At 38.9% G+C, this 26,099-nt stretch overlaps 1 protein-coding gene across 3 annotated transcripts in view; it reads left to right on the top strand.

The window, feature by feature from the left end:
- ect2 (epithelial cell transforming 2) overlaps positions 1–25,831 on the top strand; it is a 41,999-nt gene extending 16,168 nt beyond the window's left edge. For 2 of the 3 annotated variants that reach the window (XM_076141494.1, XM_076141493.1), the window contains 14 exons: positions 533–755; positions 2,255–2,391; positions 5,899–6,018; positions 6,298–6,366; positions 9,092–9,202; positions 9,926–10,022; positions 10,179–10,260; positions 10,948–11,026; positions 11,449–11,568; positions 12,202–12,340; positions 16,136–16,290; positions 16,926–17,033; positions 18,742–18,876; positions 24,877–25,831. In XM_076141494.1, coding sequence (XP_075997609.1) covers positions 533–755; positions 2,255–2,391; positions 5,899–6,018; positions 6,298–6,366; positions 9,092–9,202; positions 9,926–10,022; positions 10,179–10,260; positions 10,948–11,026; positions 11,449–11,568; positions 12,202–12,340; positions 16,136–16,290; positions 16,926–17,033; positions 18,742–18,876; positions 24,877–24,966 — 1,665 coding nt within the window. In that variant the 3' untranslated portion in view covers positions 24,967–25,831. Of the gene's footprint in view, positions 1–532; positions 756–1,181; positions 1,353–2,254; positions 2,392–5,898; positions 6,019–6,297; positions 6,367–9,091; positions 9,203–9,925; positions 10,023–10,178; positions 10,261–10,947; positions 11,027–11,448; positions 11,569–12,201; positions 12,341–16,135; positions 16,291–16,925; positions 17,034–18,741; positions 18,877–23,195; positions 23,741–24,876 lie in introns of all 3 variants that reach the window. The other variant, XM_076141495.1, reaches the window with a different exon arrangement.
- Positions 25,832–26,099: the final 268 nt, after the last annotated feature.

Below are 26,099 nucleotides of genomic sequence, written 5' to 3'. Positions count from 1 at the left end.
GATGTTTTTATTGTACACAGATGTTTTACAGGTGCATAGATGTTAATTATAGTTCATAGTTCCGTTTTTGTTTATTTTCCTCTTATCAACTCATTCATCATTACAACATTTTTTTCAACTTGCTGTTGTCATTGTTTATTAGTTGTGGTGATCAACTACTACTACAAGATGATAAAGTTGTTTGTTTATCTGATCTAATTGTTGATCACCTGATCACACACCACATGAAGAATGCAACAAGTGTACTGTGTACTGCGACGAAACAACTGTGCAATTAACTTTACTTGAATAGCCATATTTAGAAGGTTGTGGTTGGGTAAATATAAGTAATCCAACAAATTTTAGAACACACATCTTTTATGTGTATATTTGAACTTTCATGGGACATGAAACATTTGGGCTGTCCCACACATGAAATTAATTTCCAACCGGTTTTAACAATTCCTTGAACATTGATTGTCTATAAATCAGGTGATTGGTTAAGGGAACTGCTTAAAATTGACCTTTATGCTTTTGTCTCAATGTACCACAGAATGATAGCCCAGCGATGAAGAAGGCCGTGTCCCTCCTCTCCCTCACCACGCCCAACAGTAACCGCAAACGGCGCCGCCTGAAGGACGCGTTGGCTCAGCTCACCAAGGAGACGGATATTTCGCCCTTTCCCCCTCGCAAAAGACCTTCTGCAGAGCACTCTCTGTCTATGGGCTCTCTGCTGGACATCTCCAACACCCCCGAGGCATGCAAGGACTTGGGAGGTAAGAGCAGAATGATGAGAAGATGGAAAACTGCTGCTCACATGACATAATGCCTAAAAAAACAATTTCATTCTGGTGTACTGCAATATTCCAGTAGGTTTGCAGTTTTTTGCTTTTAGTAATGGTTGACATGTAGATGTTGCTGACTTGGCAGAACTTTCTTTTTATTCATTCAATCAAGAAATTCTATGTCTGATCATCCCCGGATACATGTGTGATCTTCTAGTTTGAATAATTCTAATATTTATGTTAGTGAGGATGTTTTGCTCTTATTGTTGTTATGAAAACCATTCATTAACATTTTCCCTTAAATAATTTGTTGCTCTTCATCATCAACTTCAGAAAATTAAACTATAGTGAGACTGTTTCATGGCAAGTGTAAACCTCTGCCATAACTTTGACTAGATGAACTCGTCTTCTTTCCAGAAGACAGTGCAGGTATGAATTCATTGAGAAAAGGCACGAATGCGATGAACAAAAGGAGAACCAGTGAAAGGAGGAGTAGGACAAACAGGCAACAGAAGAGGAAAAGTTTGTATCCGTGTACGAGAACACTACAGCAAATGGAGGAGGAAGAACAGCCAAGAACAGCTGCAGGTCTGAGTGTAGCCTTAACAGTATGACACTACTACAACTATAACACATCACATATACATGTAGTCCTGGGCTGCACAACAAATTACCTTAAACAAAACAAATGTGAAAACATTTACGTGGAAGTCGGTTGGAAAATATTTCTTCATTTACACTTTTTGGGGGCACCACCTCCCAATGAGTAAATTAAGTGATTCATTTGGGAAGAAATAAATCAAACCCAAGTTAAATAAGACAAATCAATCTTGTATCAGAAGAAGTAAACTCTCTGTCACATTGACCCTTTGTACACTGCTTTAAAGAAATGTACACAGACAAACCATTACCATGATGTAGTAGTTGGTTGAGCGGGCTCAGTTGAATCCCTGTGGCAGGATTTCGGTCCAACAGGCAGTTTGAGATAGAAAGGTTGTTGAGGTCACTTCAGGCTATGAGTTACAAGGAATTAAATTTTTTGACGCAATAACTACCAAACGAAAATAAGTTCATAATTACAAGTTTATTTGTCAACTGCACAGTAAAACACAGGGTCGTTCAGAATATTGAAATTTCTTGTCACATGGCAAGCAACAACAAAATATTGATATTTGTGCAAAGTACTTAGCATTAAAATAAATAGGGTTGTAGTGCAGTCCAGACTGAATAACAGTCATAAATAAATATAAAATGATGTGAGTGCTGGTGATAAAGTAAAGTGCAGATAAGCTTTGAGTTACTATAAAATACAAGTACAGTGTGGACTTTCCGTTTGCTTCCATTGGTACGTTGTAATTATTTTCTTTCTTACTTTGTTAATACTGTGAAAATGTCGCTTAAGCTGATAACTTGTACATATGTCGTATTGGCAGGCAGTGTATTTTTGTGCTTAAAGTTAGCTGTATACCTCCGTTTGTTTTCCTCTCCAGAGGGTTCAAGAGTTCCATCAAAACCATCAAAGACTTCTTCTCTGGCCCTGTCCAAGCAGTCAGCCCGGTGGCAAGTATCTAAGGAGTTCTATCAGACTGAGAGCAACTACGTGGACATTTTAAGCACCATACTGCAGGTAGGTGTAGATGTATGTCACATCATGCACAGTACTAGCACTCACTCACAGTATGGTCAGTTGTTGCCACACTTGTTAGATGTGTTGTGTGTTCATCTGGTCCCAGCCAAGAGTCAGATATCTGCCCGGTGAGGGAGAAAACAACTTGCCTGACCATTTCATTCCGTCTCCCTGCCCTTTCCAAAACCTTTCCTCTTCTATATCTTTCCCTCCATTTGCTCCTGCCATCTCCCTCTATTGTCTTTTTTGTTTTTTTGTGCCCACACATCTGGTGTATGGCCTCTGCATCACCTTTCATTCAGATGTCATCTGTGTCTACATTTGTCATCAGATTAAAAAAACATTTATAAGATGTGAGATAAAAAAAATGATGCTCAAACACAAACCACCCAGCAACGCAACTGCTGAGATCACAATCACAATGCGGGCGGAATTTAGTAAAATAAATAATTAATTTTAACAAAGTACATCTAGGATACAATATAATACTTAATTGTCCCAGGAAGGAAAATTCATTTTCATAGATTTTGCAAGTATTGCATGAATACATAAAATACATATAAACATACAATATGTAACATGCTGTATGTACAAAAAGCATTTCAGTGTGGTAGTTTTAGTGCCACAATAGCAGAAGGGACAAAGCTAGCACATACCAGGTCAGAGACTTTACCTGCAACACAATGCGAGGTATGAGGAGATAACCACAGATATAACACCCCACAGTTAAACATTTCTTTGGGTGGTTTTGTAGAAAATATGGGCATCTTTATTTTTGTTTTATTCATATCCTTTATTTTACCCAGTTCAGTTGGTTGAGAGCACATGACCTGCCCAAGGGGCTCAGTGACCTTTACCCGGTCAACTGATTTTCTTACCTTACTGACTTCTTCTTCTGGTCCTTTACTGTCAAGCCAACTTTGCATATAATGATGCCCAACTTGCCTCTGCCTCACTAATTTGTGACCCTACTTCAATATTTAAAAAAGATAAATTTAACAGAATGTGAATCGGTTATTTGTCTTTACCACTCCTCATAGCTCATTCAACGTCAACATCACTCTCCTGTCTTTACAAAGAGAACACAGAAAATCTATTCTATTATCTGTCTTCGTCTACTATCTGCTTTTCTCCTTCCATACATTTGTAATGCTGCAGTGATTAACAGCATAATGTCCAACAGACATTTGGATAATTGGTGACAATGAATAACAGTACTATGAGCAGAATGAGTGCACAGACTCAAATCTGTGGGTTTATGCGTTCAGGTGGTATGGGAAATTGGATCTTGGAAATTGCAAACGAACATGCAATGCCCGGACAATTATATTTCTGTACAAAATAATGAAAGCACTATTACTATCTTCTGCACCTCCATGTTTTTACTTCCCTGTTTTAGTTGGTTCCTCTGAGAAGCGCTCGAATGCACTCAACTCATGTAAAACTATACCATCTGGTATTTTTGTTTATTTGTTCTGGTTTTCATGTCAGCTTTAGTAGCAGAACATTTTTCCTCTCCACTTGGGCCAGATGGCGGATCGAGATTCTCTTATGGGGGAGAAGTTGCGCGGCATCTGCTAGTCAGATGCCCGCATTGCGCCAAAACCGGGAGGTGATTCGGTTGGGGAAAATCGCTGTTTTTTTTCTCCCTTATTTCTCCTTTTTTAACAGACAAAGAAGGTTTTGGCGGCCGCCAATGAATTCTCTATGCAAGAAAAACCCAGTGAGCTTTCTTTTGATAAACGTGCCTGCGTATTGGGAGATAGCAGGTTGTGTGAATGCAAGCCAGAGTCTGAATGATGGACAATTTAATTCTAGAATGAGAGCCTGATGGCATTGTCAGTATCGATGCTGGAACATGTCCATATGAACGAAACTGATGCTTTGGAGGTGGGTGGTGTGTAGCGGTAGCAGAAGGGTAGACTGGCCTGAACAACTGTTGTTCAACCTGTTGTTTGAACAACCTAGTATAACTGCAACTTGTTGTCAGATCCCCTGACAAGGTCCCCTTTTGCGTATGTATAGAGACACACAGGGATTTCAGTTGACTCCTTTTTTTTCCCATCTACAGCAGAGGTCTCCAACCTTTCTTCCTCTGAGAGCTAATTTCACAAAATAAAAGTGTCCAAGAGCTACTTATGTTTTACATTATTAGTAACATTTATCCACATGGGTGATTCTCCACCCAAGCTGAATAAGCGTGTTTTGTGTTAACATTTACAAAATGTTGATATCTAACACTCACAGTTTGTATCAAATACATCTTAAATTCAGCAACATGAGCATGTTTCTTTTCTGTATACATTTTCAGTGTGTCAAGCTCACATTAATGAATTCACATCATATTGATCTCATAGAAAACAAAGCAATGTTATTACTTTTACCATTTTACTTCTTAGTTTATGACAGAAGGGGGCGGGATGCCTGAGAATTTGATTGGATAGAAATTTCAGCAGGTTTACCAAGTGACACAACTGAGTTGTGTTGTCAAATGTATGTATTCTTTGAACCTTTAGCGAGCTACTCAGAAACGAGTGGCGAGCTAGGTGTTGGAGACCCCTGATACGGGGATAGTTGCACTGTAGTGTTGCCAGTGTTTGAATCACTGATGTGTATACAGGCTTAATACTGCATGGTGACCTTGTAGAACTGCGCCGGGATGCTGTACTGTATGTTGATGCATACACATGAACTGGGTATGGTCTAGCAGTATGAATAAACCAAATCTTCTGGACAGAGTAGCCCTAAAACCTTTTCTGCCAATATTCTGCAATCTCTGTCTGAAATGACTTCAAGTAAATTCATGTAAAATTGTTAGATTTCAAATATGCCGGTTTGCATATGGCCTTGCATTTACCAGTGGAAAGTGCACTACCTAATCCTACTCCACAATCCAACTATTCAGTAAGCAACGCATGCAAGGCCTGCATCAGTGTACTGTTGATTAGTGGTTTCACAGTCAGCCGTGCTCCTCTTTCATTGTCATTATAATCAATCACAAAGAGAAATATTTTGCAATGTATTTAAGTGCAGATATTCCCTTTCATATTACAGCCATTTACCAAAGCATAAGATTAAGGAAATCCTTATTCAAAAGGGCACCTGTTTTTATCTTTCCTATCTGACATTTATTTATTTGACTGTGAAGTACTTTGTGACTTTGTGTCTTTGTGTGAGAGAGTGCCACTTTAATAAATACAAAAGTAGAACTGGATCCCAAGAAACACACAATTTCATGTAATAATTTTTATTCTAGCATTATAATGGTCTCTGAGAATAGCACAGAGGGACTGTTGGTTGTTTATGATCCTAATTAGATACTTTTTCTATGTATGCAAGTATATAAAAGCAATTATGAATGAAATTAATCCAATATACAGCCTTCTAACCGTTTGTTACCAATGTTCTGAATTCAACTCATCCTGAATGTGCATATAACATATGTTTGATCTTTAACATGTTTTCGATTTTTGCATGCATTTCCCTCATTTATGCATTTATTTTCAGCTGTTTAAGTTTCCATTGGAGAAAGAAGGCCAAGTGGGTGGACCTATCCTAGCCCAAGAGGAAATGAAGACCATATTTGGCAGCATACCAGATATCTACGAGGTTCACACCAGAATAAAGGTAGTATCCACTTGTCATTCCTCCACCTCAATTAGTCCAGCATGGCTCTGTACACGAGAGTCGGCACTTCCCATATCTTATCTCTTTGGGTTGAATAACAATGAAATAATTAATTACATATACAAACAACTACTAAAAATCATATTGTGTTCAAGTCATGGAAAGAATATTACCAACATATACAGTAGATATCAAAATAAGAATTGTCATTGCTTAATCTTAGTAGAGTGGCATTGTTGATGCATTGCTTCCTGTGTGTTCCTTTGTTGAATCCATTAGGCTGACCTCGAGGAGCTTCTGTCAGATTGGTCAGAGGATAGAAGTGTAGGAGACATTATCCTCAAATATGTGAGTATAACTACATCTCTGCTCATTTCAATAGATTGCTTGTGCTTTTGGCAGCTACTTCCGTGAAAACGGCACGGTTTGCTCTGAATGTTTTGTCTTAAACCCAAACCATCGCCACATCAGAGTTTGTATTTTTCTCAGGTACTAAGTCTATATCTCTTGGTGCACCAATCTCATGCCCCATCGACACTGACACGGATACATTTGTCTTAATAGACACCGTGTCTTCAGCGAGTTAATGCGTTATGGCGTTCATTACCTCACAGTGCCTTTGTGAACCCTTTTGATATGCAGTAACAGTTGCAAACCTCAAATACTCCCACACCACTGAAGTACGTATGTGTCTTAATTGTCCAACATTTTTCTACACCACAGAAGTAATGTTATTATTGTTTTTCACTTGTTTGTTGTTGCTGGGCGTGTACACAGTTGCCCTGGGCCACTTCTAATGACTATCACATAAGGAGGACGGCAATTATCTGTAAAACCATTGTCAGGACAGTTAAACTTAGGGTCTGACACCCTGCATAACATAGTGTTTATCCTTAAATGGCAGACCTTGTGATTTCCTCCTTGCATTGTTTCAAATCGCAATGGCGATTTAGAATCAGTTAATAAGTAATTGCTCAACCCTAGTGAAAGCCTGCTTATCTACCTGCTATTCTGCTTATCTGTTACCTGCGCAGGTGACAGTAGGGAAATTATTTGGTTTCAGGCACTGTCATATGGATGGCCGGCTTCTCTAATGCGCTTTGGAAATGTCAGCGAGATTGTTTTCACACCTAAACCGAATATCCAGACTACTATGGATGATGTAGCCCCGCAGTTTTGGCTTGGAGTCACCATATTGTAAGAAAGTAGTTTGGCACGGCGAGGCTGTGATCTCGCTCCTGGCCTCACAAGTTATTTTTATGTGTGAAGCACATTGAGCTTACATTGTATGCAGTATAAATAATGTTAACTTGACAAGACAAGGCAGAGTAGCTTAGAGATCGCTTGCGACACAGCAACAAGTTGAGAATGGGTGAGAAGCAGCCTACTGCTGTCTTGACAAAATGTAATTGGTCAGATAAAACACCAACTTGAGAACCGAGAGTAGTCTGTCAACATTGGCACTGCTACACTCATGTACATGTTGGATGAACACAAAAATGCTGGTGCAATTCAATGTATCCAGAAGCCAACCTTCTGAAAGGGGCCTGTCTTTTTCGTGTGATATTCTTACAAAGAATTCTCTCTTGCTGGATGCCTTTAGCTGGTGTGTAGATTCTTCTCCTACGCAGCTTCTGTGTGCTCCTGCAGTGGGCACCGAGAAAACCAAGTGGAGCGCCTAAACTTTTCCTACTGTACTTCACGTTGTGAAGGCTTTGGCACTGCGGAAGTGTGGTTTTTCTCATTCGTTTAGCTTGGGTGCTGCACAAAAACACATAGGCACTGCATCTAAGCCATATATGGTAGGGAAAACCCTGTAATGCATGTTCACATTCTCATTGGTTTGTTCTTCTATCATTTTGTCTTGCATTTTTTTCAAAGTTTATGCTCACAAGACCACAGTGTTATTTTATTTTTTTAACCAAAGCGAGTAGATACCTTGATATTGACATTTATAAGAAACCCACTCATACCCATGAGCGTTTGTTTCTTCATTCCAAGCACATGCTGGAACAGCTTAGGCTTATTAGAGCTCTGTTTGCCAGGGCAAAGAATTCACTACCCAGCACATTCAGAAGGGAGATGCAGAGCTGATGGAGTAACAGTCATCTAATATTTGGCTGGAATGTCAGTAAAAACCTAATTTTCTAAGCTCTTTCTCAAACCCTGCAACACATGCTTATTACAAAACAAAATGCCCACATATAGGTTTGGAACAGAAAGAAGCACAGTTGCACTACTGATTCCCACATAAACAGAACTTATTGACCCAATAGTAATGCAGATCTCAGCTCTTCTATTCACTCACTCATCATTAAAATATGATGCCTTTTTTGATGTCTAAAGAGCAGCATGTGGCTCCGGAGTTACAGGTTGCCGACCCCTGGCTTAGGTGCATAAGGTGCATAAAGTGTATATAGATATTTAGTATTAGTAGTCTTAGTATTTTTGGCTGCTGTCTTATTCATAGTATCACATGACTAATGATGAATACATGTTCATCTGTACATTAAGTGTTCCCTCTGCTATATTGCCCTGCCCCATGTGAACGTAATGTAAAAACCATAATCGGAATGCAATTGGGATAAATTGACGGTGTACTTCGACTAACAGACCTACAACAGGATATGCAAATGATTTAATAAAGTTGAATTGAATGGTCCACCACCTTACAAAGGCAAAGACATTTCTTCACCTGGTGTATTTTCGCTCATAAACCAGTTAAGTTAAGTGTCTCCTTACTATAGGATATTACTTATGATCGTTATTATATTTGTATTAGGGTGTTGTACAACATGGCAGCAGTTAACTAGAACAATAATTGAAGGATTGAGTGCATACAGTAATGAATGACATCATGGTTTGAATGCCAATTAGGTTGCAAGTGTGACACTTTGTAGCCACGGTGCAAGGGGCATCATGATATGAGCGACAGATTAGAAATGAATTCAACACAATTGTCTAGCAATACTTATCAATGTTTAGGTTTTTACGTTTAAGTGGTGTTTACATATTTTAAAAATGTTCTGCTGTGTGTGTGTTTTTGATCTTTCTCATGTTTTATCTTCTTCAGTCGAAGGAGCTGGTGAGGGCTTACCCACCCTTTGTCAACTTCTTTGAAATGAGCAAGGAGACAATTGTTCGCTGTGAGAAACAAAAGCCACGTTTCCATGCTTTTCTTAAGGTATGACCTCATCTTTACAACTTTTTATTGACGCGTCAGTTTGTCTATTATTTGCAGCCTTTTGGTTCTGAAGCTGTTTTCACATATTAAGTGTGCACTAGATTTTGACCTTTGTCTCGTTGGATATATTTTCAATATATAAATGACATTCACTCATAATGTGTGGTCAACCTCACTGCCATACAATGTTACCACTCCTCTTTTGGCATTACAAACTGATGATAATAAAGCAACTGTATGGATATCTATCCAGGTGTTGTGATGCCTGAAATACTACTTTTCCAGAGGACATTGCAGACTTTAATGTAAATTTGTATCAGCTGCTTAATCTCAGTGTGGCCTATTAGTAGACCTATTAGTATTTAAGCCTTATTTTACTCACGGTTTGACTAAACATTTTAAATGTGTCTGTTTTTGCATGGTATTGGAAATGTCATTCCAATTTACCTGAGGCACCTTCAAGCCATTAGACAACTGTTTATTTCCTGATTAGAAGGACTACAGTCCAAAGCATCCAGGCCTTGGTAAAAATGTGTTCTCACTTGGCGGCTGTCCCAATGTCAGACATGTCCACAAATAGCCAAAGTATCACCCTTGTGACCAAAAACAGCCTTCAACAAAGTCTTGACAGTGTCAAAAAGTATGACTGCTCCTTCATCTATAAAACAAAGCGGATGACAATTTGATGACTTGTGTGTGAAATGCGATGTTTTCACTCTTTAGATCAACCAGGGTAAGCCAGAGTGTGGTAGACAGACACTAGCGGAACTTCTCATCAGGCCTGTACAGAGACTGCCCAGTGTGGCTCTTCTTCTTAATGGTAAGATGTACACACACCTATACCTTGTTGTGGGAAAGATATATTGTAAGATATCAAGACTTATCTGCCCTTCTTTCCTGTTTTTTATCATGCTTTTCTATACCATCTGTGTTTCCATCCTTTCCCTTCTCTTATATCACCCCTCCATTATTGCAGACATAAAGAAGCATACATCAGCTGACAACCCGGACAAGGTAACTCTGGAAAAAGCCATTGAGTCGTTGAAAGAAGTCATGACGTGAGTTTGCTTTTTATATTTTTATTATCACATTGATTATTTTTCACATATCTTACCACCATTTCTTCTCTTTGAATCCACTTACAATGACTGCTCAGCAATTCATAGCCATGATTAGGAAGAGACAAATAAGTTTCAAAGGTTTTATACTAGTATTCAATGTGAAACGGCACAGTATTGTTGTATTAAACTTGTATTGTGCACAGTAGGGATCACATACACCTAAATTGATAGAATGTTTTTGTCCTTGTGATTTCTGTACAATTTTCATCACACACGTGGCAGATACCATAGAGAATTCAGATCAGGTTCGACACATTCTTATCTTCATGTAATTAATAGATTTATCAATCATGGGCACAACTGCAGAGGAAAATCTGGAGGAATAAATTGCAAGTTAGATCCAGACTGAAAAAGCTGCATTGTGTCACCAAGTTTAGAAATTGTTGTGAAGGACATGGCGTATGTATGGAAGCCCATTACCGCCAGTACAAAAGCAAAAAAATAAATATACAAACTCATTCCTCATAATTACAAGATGCTAAGTTATAATTATGAAATGCTTTATCACAATCATGAGATTGCATCTCATAAATATGACTTAGTATCTCATAATTATAAGAAGTAATCTTAAGCTTAAGCGCCTGCTATTATCATCGGTAATTAGATTTTCCATCTTCCCGTCAGTCACATCAATGAGGACAAGAGGAAGACGGAAGGCCAGAAGCAAATCTTTGATGTGGTTTATGAAGTTGATGGCTGTCCTGTAAGTTGGACCCTTTTTAATGATTTTATTTAGCATGTTTTCTGTTGTGTAGACAAGCATTACCATTAAAGCTGTAACAACACTCAAGGTAACAATGATATGAGATGGGTTCATGTAAATTGTATTATTTGTTGTGGAGTAGCTGGTAGTTTGGTCAGAAAGATTGTCTAAAAGCAATATGGATTATTTTAACTTTTGCCAAAATGAGCTTGTATTCTGTAGCATTGTTCAATGTAACCATGACCAAAAATTAGTTTGGAGCAAAAACCTTTACATGTTTGTTAACAGGAGTATTAACAATTATTGTTATCATTTTGGCCTCAATCAAGCTTTTGTCATTTAACATTTTCATTGTTCTCTGACACCTTTGTTTAATTTCATATATTTCTGTATCCTCTCTTCTTTTTCTCCTTTTTGTCCAGGCCAATTTACTCTCCTCCCACCGTAATCTGGTTTACCGAGTAGAAACAATTGCTCTGGGAGAGCAACCATGTGACCGTGGCGAGAATGTTACTCTCTTCCTCTTCAATGACTGCCTTGAGGTGAACTTACACACATGCTTTTTACGCCACACATTACACTACAGTAGTACAGTGCACTTTTAAGACAGGGATACAAATGACAATAACAAACAAATGCACAGTGCTTTAAGTAATGATGATGAAATGACTGTTCTTCGTGTCTCCAGTAACCATTAACACATTCACAGCAGTGAGGTGCAACGAGCTGGGGAGTCACTGGCTAGTATCAGAGCTAGATTTGCACGCACATAAACCCAATAACTAGCTTAATTTCACCATTCAGTTGGCAGGTTGCACTATGACTATTGGTTAGGCAACTTTATGTTTAGTACTTTACTATACATGCATACAGGTAAGTTACCTATTTATGTTTTATAGGCAAATGCAGTTCCACTAAACACACTCTATAATGCAAATGAATATAAATATTGCATGGTTTTACCTTTACTTGTAAATGAAGTTCATTCACCTCTCCTTGTGGACAAAGTTGTCAGTGAAATCCTCTTTATTTTCTTTTAGTTTTAGAAGTCTGTCAATCTCCTATAGAGATGGTTGCCAGAGATGAAATTCATCCATTTCCTAGCTCATAATTCTGACTTAATGGTTTGAGTTGTTTCTTTACCTACAAAGTCAATGTATGTTTGTATGTTGCAGATTGCAAGGAAGCGTCACAAGGTGATGAGTACGTTTAAGAGTCCTGTGGGACAGACGAGACCACCGCCTCCATTCAAACATATCACACTAATGCCGCTGTCCCAGATAAGAAGAGTGCTGGACCTGCAAGACACCGAAGGTTAGACCACACAAACACACTAATGCAGTTACTGTATGCTCAAACACTCTCTTCTTCTTACCAACCTCAAATCAAGAAGGTTGAGACGGTGTGTAAAATGCAAATTAAAACAGAAAGCAGTGATCTGAGAATTCTCTTTTACCTACAGCTCAAATACAAGATAATAGTTATACTTTTTTTCTAAATATACACACAATTCAGTGCCTAAAACATGTGCAGGGGCAATGTAAGACTGGAAATATTGAGGAAAGTTCCAATAACATTATACAGGTAAAAACATTGATAGGTAAGAGGTGATGCAATCATGATAGGGTATAAAATGGCCATGAAAGGCTCGTCTGTTTGAAAGTTTGAGGTTTACCAATTTGTGTGAAAATGCATGAGCAACTGTGCCAACAGAATGAAGAAAAATGTGTTTCTCAACAATACTACGAGGAAGATTTCTTTTCTCCAGACAAAAACAACCTAAAGGGTGAACCTGCAGCGAGCTCGAGGTAGCCAACATTAGCTGGCAACATGACTTCCATAAATCAGGGTTGGACAAATTTACGGCCCGCTGGCCATTTTAAAGTGGGTGTTTTTGTCTTAAGCCAAATGAAGTTATTTTAATTTCTGTTTTTAAACGGGTGTGTTCTTTGTGCGGTAAAAAAACCGAGAGAGTTTGGGTTGTGACAGACATCACTGGGTGAATGCACCCACATGTACACAATCTTTGTTTTTGTAACTTTGACAACACCACCCTTAAGATAGAAGAACATATATCACGTAAGAATTAGAAAAATTCCACTCTCAAAACTACAACAAATGGTGTCCTCAGGGCCAAATCGGTCTATCTGCATTTGAGTTGAAAAATTATTATTTTCATTTGTGTAATCAATGTTGAATATTTGTCTTCCTTTATTTGCAAAGTTCTTGTCTTTTGGAAATTGTAGTAAAATTGCCTTTTGTTTGTTTGGCATGTTATCTTGTGACAGTAGAAAATACATCAGGGTTTGCTATTTATGTTTACAGGGCCCCAGTAAGAACCACTTTTATTCCCTTCATGACTATAAACCCTACTGGAGATGAGCATATTCCTCTCCACAAAGCAAAGTTGTCAAGATGTTGTACATAATGAACATGAACATGCAAACCAGCTCTGCGATTACTGTAGATTGATACTACTCCACATGCTCCGTTGGTTAGCCTATCCTGCTGAATATCATTGGGATGTTGTCATTCAGGTGACTCAGTGAAATGAAGACTTGCCTTTACACTAATCTGAACACTTCCGATGCGAGGACATAGGGCATTGATTGGGCACAGTAGGGGGCGCTGTTTCTTGCTTCACCAGTGACGCAACCGCAAACACAAATATCTGTTAACAATGAAAAATAAATCCATATCTACCTTGTTTCCAGGCAAGATATAATCGAGCATAAATGATTATTGGATCAAAAAAGCCAATATTCTGCCAAATCAAGCTGGTCAGTGAATACGCATATTGGTCTTAGAAAAAGGCAAAGTTAGAAAAAGTGTCAACTATAATTTATTCTGAAGATTTAAACTGTTCAACAATAACAGTAAAACATAAACATCCTGGAAATGCCTGGATGAATCACACATAGTGCACTGAAAAGGAAAATAAAACTAGTAGTTTTTGAAGATTGTGCTTTGTGCCAGAAACACAATCTTTATCATGTTTTTTTTAGAATTTATGTGTGATAGGAAACGGTAATTTTTAGTTGTTTGGTTTCAGATTTTCCCCACTCTTTTCTTATGAAAATACAGCTCTTATCTGGCTTTACTGATGAAAACAAAGTGGGAGAAAATACACTGCTTAAAAAAATTAAGGGAACATTTCATCATCACAGTCCAAGTCAGTTAAACTTAATAGTTAGTAGCAGTAATACTTAGTAATAGTTTGACAGATGGGGGAACCCCTCAATTTCAGCAGATGTACGTAGGTCATATTGTCCAGCTTTACTGTGTATTAAATTTGGTCTTCACATCCTGTTCAGATATGTATTGACCTACAGTGGTCTTCTGTCCATCCCTTGGATTAAGGCTGTAACAGACCTAGGTCAATTGAAGCAATTATTCTTAAACCTGGAGCATTTATCCTCCTAGATCAGTTCGTCTGAGCATGAGCGAACACTGGACTCGCACTCGGGTCCAACCAAATCAACCAATCCGCGTTCTTGTTTATTTGCAGTGACAATACAACCGATTTAATAAACCTATAAAACTCCCTTGCAGTACAGTACTTGCAGTAGTAATGTACTGTTAAGGGTTTTCAGATTATGCCCAGGCTTTTATATATTATAAATATCTAACTAAGTGTAACTGATCGTCTTCAGGAGAGAAATGTTTTGGGTGAAGATTTTGTTGCATGCCTCCATCAGAGCACGTCTTCTCCTACTAAAGTTGACTTGAGGCAGTGCGTCTTCTGTTTGATGCATCAAGACATTGTAGCCTTGATGCACACTCAAAATGAATGTATTGTGGATATAGATCAATGTACCGTGGCAACATGACAATAGCAAGCAACGCAATTAGGCACACATTACTGATGAGGGCTTAAAGTGTTTCCAGCATCTGTGAGAAACAAAAAAAAACAAAAAAAAAATGCGTAATAAAAGCGAAACAAAAAATAAAGCTATTCTTTTGAGCACGCGTGTCCCTTCAGGAGTCTGATCTGTTCAGCCTGGTATTGCACACAGGTGGCATTCAAAGATCAATGTGAACAGCCTAACAAAGAAGTCTGATAGGAGCAGTAAATTGGAATTGAGCATTAAGGCTTGCAGTCTGAGTGACTGAGATGTTGTTGTTATGGTGTCCAGGCTTTGGAACAGCATGCCTATGGAGATTAAATTAGCCAGCAATGTGGTTTATTGTAAACAGTGTCTTAAAACCTACTTTAAAAAACCTACTAGACAGGCCTTTTGTTTGTTTTCTGCCTGTACCCGTGTCCTTTGAAGCACTGTGTTAGACTTGCTCTTGAAACTTTTTCTTACCTTCTTTGTAATAAGCAAGCACAGGCCTTGCATGGACAGGACTGGGTTATGGACTGCAACTAGGCATGATGATGTAATAGCTCATGGTATCTGAGATGATTCCCATGTACATGAACATTCCTATGAAAGCATTTGACATGCCAATGAGCATACAGTTATGACACTTGGAGATTGTCCTTTATACACAGAGGGGGAGAAAATAAATATTAATAAGACCTAGGGAATGTGATACACATGTGGACTGGATGCTTAAAGAGACGAAGCAACGGTGACTTTAGCTTGGTGACTCTGCAACCCGTAATAATAATGTTATTACTGATGAATTATATAGTGAAGCCAAATTGTCACCGTTCTGTTACGTGGGTCCATATGTGTAACACATTACCATATGCAGATTATTTTTATACATACAAAATATCAAATTGATTACCTGGACAGCACAATAACATGTTTCTGCGGTTTTTAGTCTAAGAAGCATTTGTTGTTCACTGTTCAAGATGGAATGTGACAACCTTATTGGAAAGACTGAAGCTTGACATTTCCCTTCATTTTGCCACTCCCCTGGATCCCTGTTTTAGAGACAGATGAGTGATAACTACTTATTGAGGTCTGCCGAATTTCAATGAAGCACTGAGATTAATTTTTCCACATCATTTATCCTCCCTTTCTTTTTCCCCACCTTCTCTTTCCCCCTCAATCCTTTGGCTGCTTGACACGCCCTCTCCTCCTTTTTTTGTGCCACTTATTTATTTTTCACCTCTGTGTAACCCTCCTTTTCTCTCCCTCACTTCCCCTCTAGACTGCGTGAATGCATTTGCCTTGGTGGTTCGTCCCCCCACTGAACAGGAGAACTTGTTGTTCAGCTTCCAACTGACTGGAGAGGAAACTGTTAAAACCACCTGGCTGCGAACACTTTGCCGCCACGTTGCCAACACCATCTGCAAGGCTGACGCAGTAAGAAGCACGCTCGCACACACACACACACACACACACACACACACACACACACTGCAAGTCACATGAACCTAAGAAAGACTTTTGAGGTACACAAAGAATATGGATGTAAAACTATGAGTTAAACATCATGTGTATCCAGTGTATTTTTAAAAGCACCACCAGAAAGACATTATCATTTCATTTATGTATGGAGGCAGTTTGCTGAGGCTAGTTAAGCTTATTTTGAATCGAGCACTGTAGACAAATAGATGCATTTAACCTCATAAATTGCAGGGTTGGGTCAAGGATGTGGAGGTGAACCTCTTAACTGTAGACGTTTCAGCAGGGGGCGATGTTGGCCTCTGGTCTGCCTGCAGACCAACAGCTGCATCCCTAATGCTCTTTCACTGGATCAGAGCTGTGATGTGAATACCAACGCGTTAGAGTCCTGCTTGTTAAAAAGCAGACTGCAGAGTGAGGTGCAGGGGAGAAATAAAGAGCATGTATGGGTGTGTGAACCCTGCTTAACATCCCTTCTAGCAACTCTCGTTTGACAGCAAAGCATGATGTTTCTTTCTGCATTGATTATTTGAACTACTCATTTCAGTCAAGACATTTCTTTGATGCTGTAATGTTTTCTCTGTTGTAACCAGGAGGACCTGATTCACTGCACAGACCCCGACTCACTTCAGGTCAGCACCAAGGACATGGAGAGCACGCTGAGCAAAGCCTCCAGGGCCATCAAGAAGACCTCCAAAAAGGTAACCACAGGCTGGATAACAATGACAAACCTTTTTCTGTTTTCTGCTAAACCTATTCAATAGCCCCTGCATTAGTTTATTATTAGTAGTATTAGAAGTAGTATAAACATAAGTAGTATTTTGAGGCTTTGACTGATTGATAGCACGCAAATTTCCTAGGAAATTGCACAGAAATGGTTATGAACACATGGACTGACTGGGCAGAACAGTGCAACAACTGGTTTGGTTTAAAATCTGCATCAAATTATAAACCGTAACCACGACTGCCCTGTCTGATTAAGAATGGAGGACAGGTAGTGTATGTACGTGTGTTTGTGTGTGTGTGTATATATGTCTGTGTTTATATACATTGCTCAAAAAATAAAGGGAACGCTTACTCACCACCGTATAACACCAAGTCTGTTTTTAGGGATACCAATCTGTCCATTTAGGAAGCACAAGGGCTTATGAATCAATGCCACCTGCTCTAGTGCAAATGAAAGTGACAACGGGTCCAATGGAGAGGCAAAAGCAAGACGACTCACAAAAAGGGAATGAATGGTTTTGCATATGGTGGCCACAGAAAATTGACTCCTTATCCTTCCTGACTGATTCTCCTCTAGTTTTGTGTTCTGCTAGTGTCTTTGTCACTTCTGGTAGCATGAGGCGGTACCTGCAGCCAAATCATGTTGCACATGAGGTTTGCTGCGTCTCCCAACACAGTCTCAAGAGCATGGAGGAGATACTGGCAGTTACACAAGGAGAGAAATGAGAGCTTGACAGGGCCCTTGAGATCTTTCTTCATAGTACAGGCACCAGATGCTCACTGTTCATGCCCAAACTCAACCTCATATTCTCTACATGGTGTCCACTCCAGTGGTGACAGCTTTTAAAGACCGGAGGGACAGAATGTAGGAATGTTTGGCAAAATGCTCAAGCATTTTAGGGTAATTGGAAAATCAATGTTAATGCAGTAACTGTTCGTTAAGTTTAAGTGATTGTTTAGTTGCATCTTGAATTAATCTTGTTTTTGTATTTGCTATTATAAAATACATTTAGTGTACGTTGTATTACAATTCTTCATCTATCACTCTTTCTGAAATGAAGGGCAGCTGTTTGTTTTTAAAGGGATGACATGGATTCACTGGAAATCCCATTCACAGAAAGCTATATTCTCTGTCTTATTTTGATAATGTGCTGCCTAGCAACAGTAACACTGTGAATCTTTGGAATTAAGTGGCTTCACTCAGTAATTGTCAATACAGACCATAGAAAGCAGACTTAGATTGTTCTATTGTGTCTTGATACTAACCACTATAATAATAAAAAAAATAGATTATGGCTTTAAGACTTCCTATCACATATGACAATCACAAAGATTATTTTATTTTTTCGTCATGTATGTATGCATGTAAACATAAGCAGAGGGACAGATTTCCAAATGCTTCTCCTCATACTCCTACCTTGTACAGTATACTGTATCTCGTATGACGGAATCCAATTAATTAGATCAATGTGTATCTTATCTTATGTTCGCCTTGATTTCAGTACATAATAGATGGTATATGGTGCATGCAAACATACTAAATGATTTGTAACAATGTGTAAAATGAACCTTTTAAGTGCTGAAATACTGCAATGACACCAATGAGGACAACTTGTCCTCATTGGTGCCCAAAGCAGGAAGTCTGTGAGCTGTAGTGATACTCATTTGCTATGTCTCCTCTAGGTGACAAGGGCATTTTCTTTCACCAAGACCCCAAAACGTGTGATCCAGAGGGCATTCATGGCCAGCAGTACTCCCGATGACAAAAGCCCGAGGCTGAATTGTGAAAATCGTATTGGCAGCAGCTCCACATTGGCAGTAAGTCTCCCCATTTATTTGCCTGTCAACATCAATCATCTGTGTGCCACTCAGAAGACCACATGGCGATTGAGACTCTTAAGGTTAAATTGTGTGTTACTTCCTTTATTCATGTCTTTTTCACAGCCTGATAAATGGGATCTTAGACATTTTGTGACAGTGTTTGATATCATCTGATACTCACTCAAGCTTTAAAAAAAAAACCTGATCATAAAGAGATGAGACACTAGATTATTGCAGTTGACATATCAATGTGTTTGTCAGCTTATATCAAAAAATTGCTTCGACTCAGTAATCAAGCTAAGCAGATATTGCAAAATCAGCTCAAACAATAAGTACAGTAAGGGTTTGTGTTACTTGATAGCTATTAAAAGTAAACGTGAACAAAAAAATTGATTTCATACTATACAAATCCACTTTCTGAACAAAATGCTGTGGAGAGAAACTTTCAAAGTTCAAATTGAAGCCAGTTAGCATTTCCAATGTTAAAACAAGTTTGATTGCTTTTTGAAATGAAAACAAATATTTACTGATCAAAGGAACCCAACACATGTACCATCTCCAGAGTGGATTTATGTCGCACTGTGAGATAAAAAAAAAGTTGGACATAAGCCTTTGGCTTTGCTTAACAGCGAGTGAAGATACTTTTTGATTTGATTTAATACATTTTTATCTAATTTTCTTGTTCATTTGGCTTAGGCACTAAGCATAAGCACAATGCCTCAGCTTTACCCTACCAAGGATATTTTTTTCTGATAGTACAGACCAATTTCATTTTATTGTGACATAAATTAACGATGGGATAACTGTCTAATTCACAGCTGTTATAAATGGAATAGTCATATGGGGGTTTTACGACGAGGGTGTGTTTGGTAGACAGAGGAGACATGTAGAGAATTTGTGACTGTGTCTCTGGAAAGTGTAGAACAGCAGTTTTTCCACAGTGTGGGCACTTCTTGCGAACAGCTTTCACCTCTGTATTGGAGAAGGTGCATGAGCTCAAGCTGTTTTGCTCTCAGGCTGTGCTCACACGTTTCTTCTCCATGAGCTGCACCTGTTTCACCTTTAGCCCTGTGAGAGGTGCCACCTTACAAAAAGTGGCTCCTCAGCATTACAGAATGCATCGAATCTGGCCCTTCAACGAAATACTATGTCTTGCACTTAAACATCTTTTTACTAGTTGACCTGTTGTCAATATTATTTTTTAGTATCGGAAAATTATCATCCTAGAGCTCCAGGAAGAAATTATCCTTGCTCTCTCAAATAAATGATGAGCCACAAGCTATAAAAACTCCTCTCAGCTCTGTTAAATCAAGGCCATCGTTATCTGAAACAAAAAGTAACAAAAAGTGGAAGCATTTCATTAATGACAATTAAAAAAATTAGCCACGAGCGACAATTGAGGGAATTGTAAACATGGATAATTGCATGGTAGTCAAAATCATTTCTTTTACAATTTAAGGTTCAGTTAAAGTAAAAAAATGTTACTGTGGTTATTAAAGCAGCCACATCATGTGAATTGATTACTCATATTATGTAGAATGCTTTTCTGCACATTGCATACATTTTTTAATGAGCTTTTGCACTTTTTGTTGGAGTTAGCCATGCTCGCTTCACTTTGACAGCAAATTGTACCAAACATTAAAGAAAATTAAACAGAAGGTGATAACTTATTATGTCTCGGTGCAGACATTCTATATACAAAATGTAGTCAGGCTAAAATGTAGTCAGCTGACAAATGTAAAAGTGCTTAATACAGTGATTAGGCCAATTATTTGACCTTTTCTTTGGCTGAGTAGGGATTCAGGTTTTTCAGCAAAACAACAGGCAACTGAAAATGTTTTAAGATTTAAGCTTTCCTGGGAATCACTGAACTAATATTTAGTGGTATAACCACTGTTTCTGATAACTGCTTCACATCTGTGTTGCATGGAGTCAACCGACTTCTGGCACCTATGAACAGGTATTCCAGCCCAGGACGATTGGACTACACTCTGCATTTCTTGGTTTAGCCTCAGAAACAGCATTATTGATGTCACCCAGCACCGATCAGCCTTCCCGTATTGTTTTATATCGTCTCCACCCCTGTCAGACCGATCTGCCGTCCCGTATTGTTTTATATCGTATCCCCCAGTCACACCGATCAGCTCTCCCGTGTTGTTTTATATCGTATCCCTTCTCCCCGTCAGACCGATCAGCTAATTTCAATGAGCGTTTTCTGCTTAACATTCAGTCAAAACGCCACCATAGCACATTTGCAGACATAGTCCATGTGTTGTGCTTCTACTGATGCACAGTGATCACATGTCAGAAATGAAATGGACATATAATCCCACTGATATGTGTGCCCCGGCAAGATTAATGTAGTTTCTAATGGCTATAATTCTACTCCTTTTTTAAAGCTATCTCTAAATCAAAACTAAGGAAAAATAAATGAAAAAAGCTAAAATTACTAAATGTTGCATCATCATGAATAAAAAATAGAAATAGTCAAAAACACATGAGACTGAAGTGAAACTAAACTGAATTAAACATAACTATAAATTATTCCAAACTGATGGAATTAAAATGCCCGCGGTATGAACGTACCCTTGGTTTTCTCTTTCATGTAACTAAGTTTAACTAAACAATTCTAAGAAATTGCACCTTGCAATGAATGTCTTCATTCTCACCATCAAAGCTTCACTTTGTGTGCAGCGACAGGCACTGATGTAAAGGATGTGCTCTGTTCTGCTTTTGAAATCTAAAATATCTAGATGAATTTATGTTTTGCAGCTGTTGTCATTTCTAGTCAGACAAAACACATCCACACGTCGGTGAGAGACTCCCAGTGTGGACTCCAATCACACACACACACTTATATTCTGCTGGTTACACTCCAATAAATTGCTTTCAGAATTTGATTATTTCAGACGGAGCCCGGAGTGTCTTCCTGCAACTCGGCCCATTATTGTGTCTGAGAGTGACAGCGTCGTCTTGGCAGTGCTGTGAGATAGACTGGGGACAAAAGCAGTAGTGATAATGACAAAATGGTTTGTTGAAGGTGTTAAGGTTAAGCGCTGCAGTTACTCTAGTGACTGAAGGTTTTAGAATATTGTCAAGACAAAAGTGAAAGAATTTAAAGGATGGAAGTGGAATGTCAGCTGCTCCATAATGCATCTAGCTTGCAGGCCTATAAAAGTGCTGTGTTTCTATTTATGTTTATATGCTGATTAGATGGTTAAATTATTAATTAATGACAGTAAAATCGGGTGATGAGGTTAAAGCTTCGACAGTGATCGTTTAGGATTTGATTGCATACCTTTAGCATCTGTCAACAAGATTAATACTGGGTGTTCTCGTTCATCCATATCTTTATCCATTTGAGAGTGTGTTCCCTCAATCAGTCCAGAAAGAAATGGTTTTCACCTGGTGTCAGTATATAGCTCTAAATTGCATGTTACTGCTCCTCTTTAAGTATGTTACATTTTTGTCTTCCTACTCTATAGACTGTTAAAATGTTGTCAGACATTTGCATCCGTCCAATTCGTTGTTATTGTTAAAAATCTTCCCAATTACCAATTGAGGCTATGGATTTTTACGTCTCCCATTGGTTTTTATTCCACTCAGAGATTAGAGTTCACATGTTCACAAATATCTACAGAGGAGTTCACATGTAGATATAGGGTAGATATAGTTTAATTTATTTTTTCAAATGAAAATTCAATGTATATTAGTTTGGTTACTGCAGTGTTAACTCTCCAATAAGTGCAGGAAGCCCAACAGTCGAACGCCAACATAATATATTTTCATTCCATGGTTTTCTATAATTGTCTCTTTCTAGTATGGTCAATCTTGGCCTCAGGTATGTTTAAGTCAACAGTATATTTAAGTCAACAGAAATAAATGTTTGGAGGAATCATGTTTTTTTCCATTGAACTCTGTCACCTCTTTAATCTAAATAGAGGAGGTGAGTCATAGCTATAACTATCTGAAGGAAATGGGGGAGCTTTGGCAGACCAGCAGATGAAAACTTGGCTATTTGGAACCATGATGTAAAATTAATCGTACCTGCACTTCTTTCTCTACTGAATGTATGTTTGTTGGTTTTTAGCATTGCCTTACTAATTAATTAGTATCCAACAATTTATCCAGTCTTCAAGTATTGTTTCGTCCTAGTATGCCATTCATACATGTGTGTCTGCAGATGTCTCCTTTCCTGTGCCCATAGACTGTTCTTGTGTTTATTTTGATCATATCAATGCTATCCTTGTTCCTGAAGGATTGTCTCATCTCATCTGTTTTCTCTTCATACGTAACTCCATTCCACTCCATTGTAGATGTTCCGCTCTACCTCAACGTTCAGTTTGAGTGAGTCAGCCAAGAGCAAAGCTGTGGTACAGCGGTCTAACTCACTGGACAACCCTCCTGTCAGAGCCCGGGTCCCTGTTTGCATACGCACCCCCTGCAGCCCAGGCCAACACCCTGCCCCTAGTCCTAAAGCAGCGCCTGAGTTGAGCCAGTGCATTGAGTCCAACTCTTCCACCATCACTATAAATCCAAAATCTGCTCTTCAGCCGCCACTATCTGCCCAACCAACACAGCACCATGCCAGCTTTGCCAGTAATCCACTGTCCACCCTATCAGCCCATCCAGCTTCTACTTCCCATACAAAGTCCACCCTTCTCATAAAATCGTACCCAAAATCATCTACTCGCCATATATACCGACCCCCACACTCTCCAGTTCTGCACACTGTCAATACCAAGGCCAGAGTAACTTCCCAGTCATGCAGGAATCCCCAAGTCCCCTTGGACCAACGCAAGGCAATCCTGACCAGCCCTCCTAGGGAGACTCTCCTCTAAGCCCAGTCCTGAGGTCTGATGTGAGCATGACATAACATCCTCTCAACTAGGGGTGCACACATACCATTTTTCATTTCAAATATCACCACTGGTGTCCTACTCAGAAATCATCTCCTTTGAAGCTGAAACCCTCAGCCAACAGAATCAGATTAAGCATTAAAACCAATTTAGAGAGAGTCAAGAGTATTCCCTGAAAACCAAAGATCAAAGAAAATATCTTGTAGCATGACCTCTTTTGAAAAGTGGATGTGGATTAAAACATTCAACAGTAAAGGTGTAATGCTTCTCACCATTTCTTAGACTATTTGCTGAGTTTTATTCCTTGACTGCCAAGATCAGAGCTTTGAAGAGTTGATTTAGAATGGCTCCATTCCTTGAGAACACGTGGGTTACTAAATGGTGATGGTGGCTGGGGTATTATTGGTGCTGCTGTCTAACCATATAAACTGTTTTCACACCATCTACTTAATTGTAAACTACTATACCCATAGCTATCAGGTCAGGAAATACATGGCTCCTATGATGCAACAGCCACCTGAGGAATTTTATGGAAGCTTGTGTTTGACCAATCACAATGTTTGACCTGGCATGAACGGTGATGGTCCCTGAGGTTAAATGTACAGTCAGACCACAGAGCTGGTAAAAGCTGCTGTGACGGTGTTGTGATCAACTCCTCTCCATTCGTTCCAATAAAAATGTGTTGGGATCAAGAGTACTGTACCTCTGCATGGTGCTGACACTATGTCATAGGAAGCAGGGAAAATCTGTTAGCGTCTGTGTCTGAAACAGAAGTGTAGATTATGTTTTTAGGTTAATCTGCAGGCAAGCTATGTGTGTGTAAAATTGGTTAATTAGCTGTTACATTGGACCATACGTGTCCTTGTTTCTGATGCTCAGGAATCGAATCGAGGCCACCATTCAGTGCTAACAATCCACTATCACAATACAGCTAGACAGAAGTCACAGCTAAGAACTGCACTATGGAATGGTGTTGGTATTCTGGCACGGGAGTGAGTTGAATGGCGGAGTGAATATTTACTTTGCATGCATCCATTCTTGGTTTCTTCTCATTTCTCCTAACATCACTGCTTTGATTTAATAAATGATTAATAATAGTTAATACATTAATTTACACATTCATCTTTTTTTCCCACAGGCACACCATTCCCCATCTATGGTCAATCTGCCCTCCATGTTTGAGAAGAAGTACCACACCTTCAGTCGGTCGACCACTCACCTTTTCTGAGGCTTGGGACAACCAGCAGGAGGCACTTATCCACAGAGGCTGCTGTAGGTCACTCTGATATTTGGCAGTGTCGGAATGTCCAGCTAGAGTTCAAGCACCAAGTAGCTTTTTAATGACAATGTTTTCAAGCATTCTTGTGATGTTTTCAGCTAATGTTTGTTTGTTGAGAACAAAGGGACAGATGGGATTGTATTCAAGAGGCTTCACCAGCCACTGGTGTCACTGAATCACTAGTGGCTAATTGGAATGGTACTGCTGTGCTGTGGGCACCACTGACTGGCAAAGTTTTCACTACAAAATGAAGGATGTTGTGTGCTTTTTGTTATGGATGCTCTTGGCATGTTGATTTGTTTTTTTGTTCTTCGTTCAGCGATCTTAATATTCACTGAGATTTTATCTTCTTTCATTGTAGATGGACTTCAACTGATATAACAGATTGTAATAAAGCAATTTTTTCGGTCAACATATCTTAGTTACCAGCTTTTATAAAGCTTTTTTTAGTGGATACAATTTATAGCTACGCTTAAGAAGATTCAAAGCACATAGACATAACAGAAGCTTTTTCTTTTATGCCGTCCACTAATCTTTTCTATGTTTGTGTTCAAGAAGGGTTGTTTTGTCAATGTACATATGTATTTTTCAGGAATAAATTGCATATGCATTTTTTCTTTCTATTTATCCTTTTTTTACTTAAGTCCTATGTTTGATGTTTTTGTGTCTCCTGCTGTTTTTTTTCGTGTTTATATTAAATGCACTTAATTAAGCTTTTTCTTGTCTGTCTTGCACCATAATACAAACAAAAAAGTATATTCATTCTGTTCATTTGCCAGAAGTGTGACTAATTTTTAAAATAAATTCTTTTATTTCCACGTCATGTAAAGTTTCTTTTGTGTGTTATTTTGTGTGGCTCTCATTTGCAGTGTAACTTAGTCGATAATTGAACAGCCAAGAAGTGCCTGTGGATTTGGGCTTGTTTAGGGAGGCAGTAGCTCAGTGGGTAGAGCTTCCGCTTGGGAACCGGGGGGTTGCCCGTTCAAGCCCCTGCAGAGGTGCCCCTGAGCAAGGCACCGAACCCTCAATTGCTCCCCGCTCTGCGAAGGGTGGTAATGTAATGTAAGTCGCTTTGGATAAAA

The sequence above is a fragment of the Genypterus blacodes genome, unplaced genomic scaffold (assembly GCF_046128005.1).
Source record: "Genypterus blacodes isolate CSIRO-AG114 ecotype Tasmania unplaced genomic scaffold, CSIRO-AGI_Gbla_v1 ptg000019l_1, whole genome shotgun sequence".
Classification (NCBI taxonomy): Eukaryota; Metazoa; Chordata; class Actinopteri; order Ophidiiformes; family Ophidiidae; genus Genypterus; species Genypterus blacodes.
This window is presented reverse-complemented; position numbering and strand designations above follow the sequence as displayed.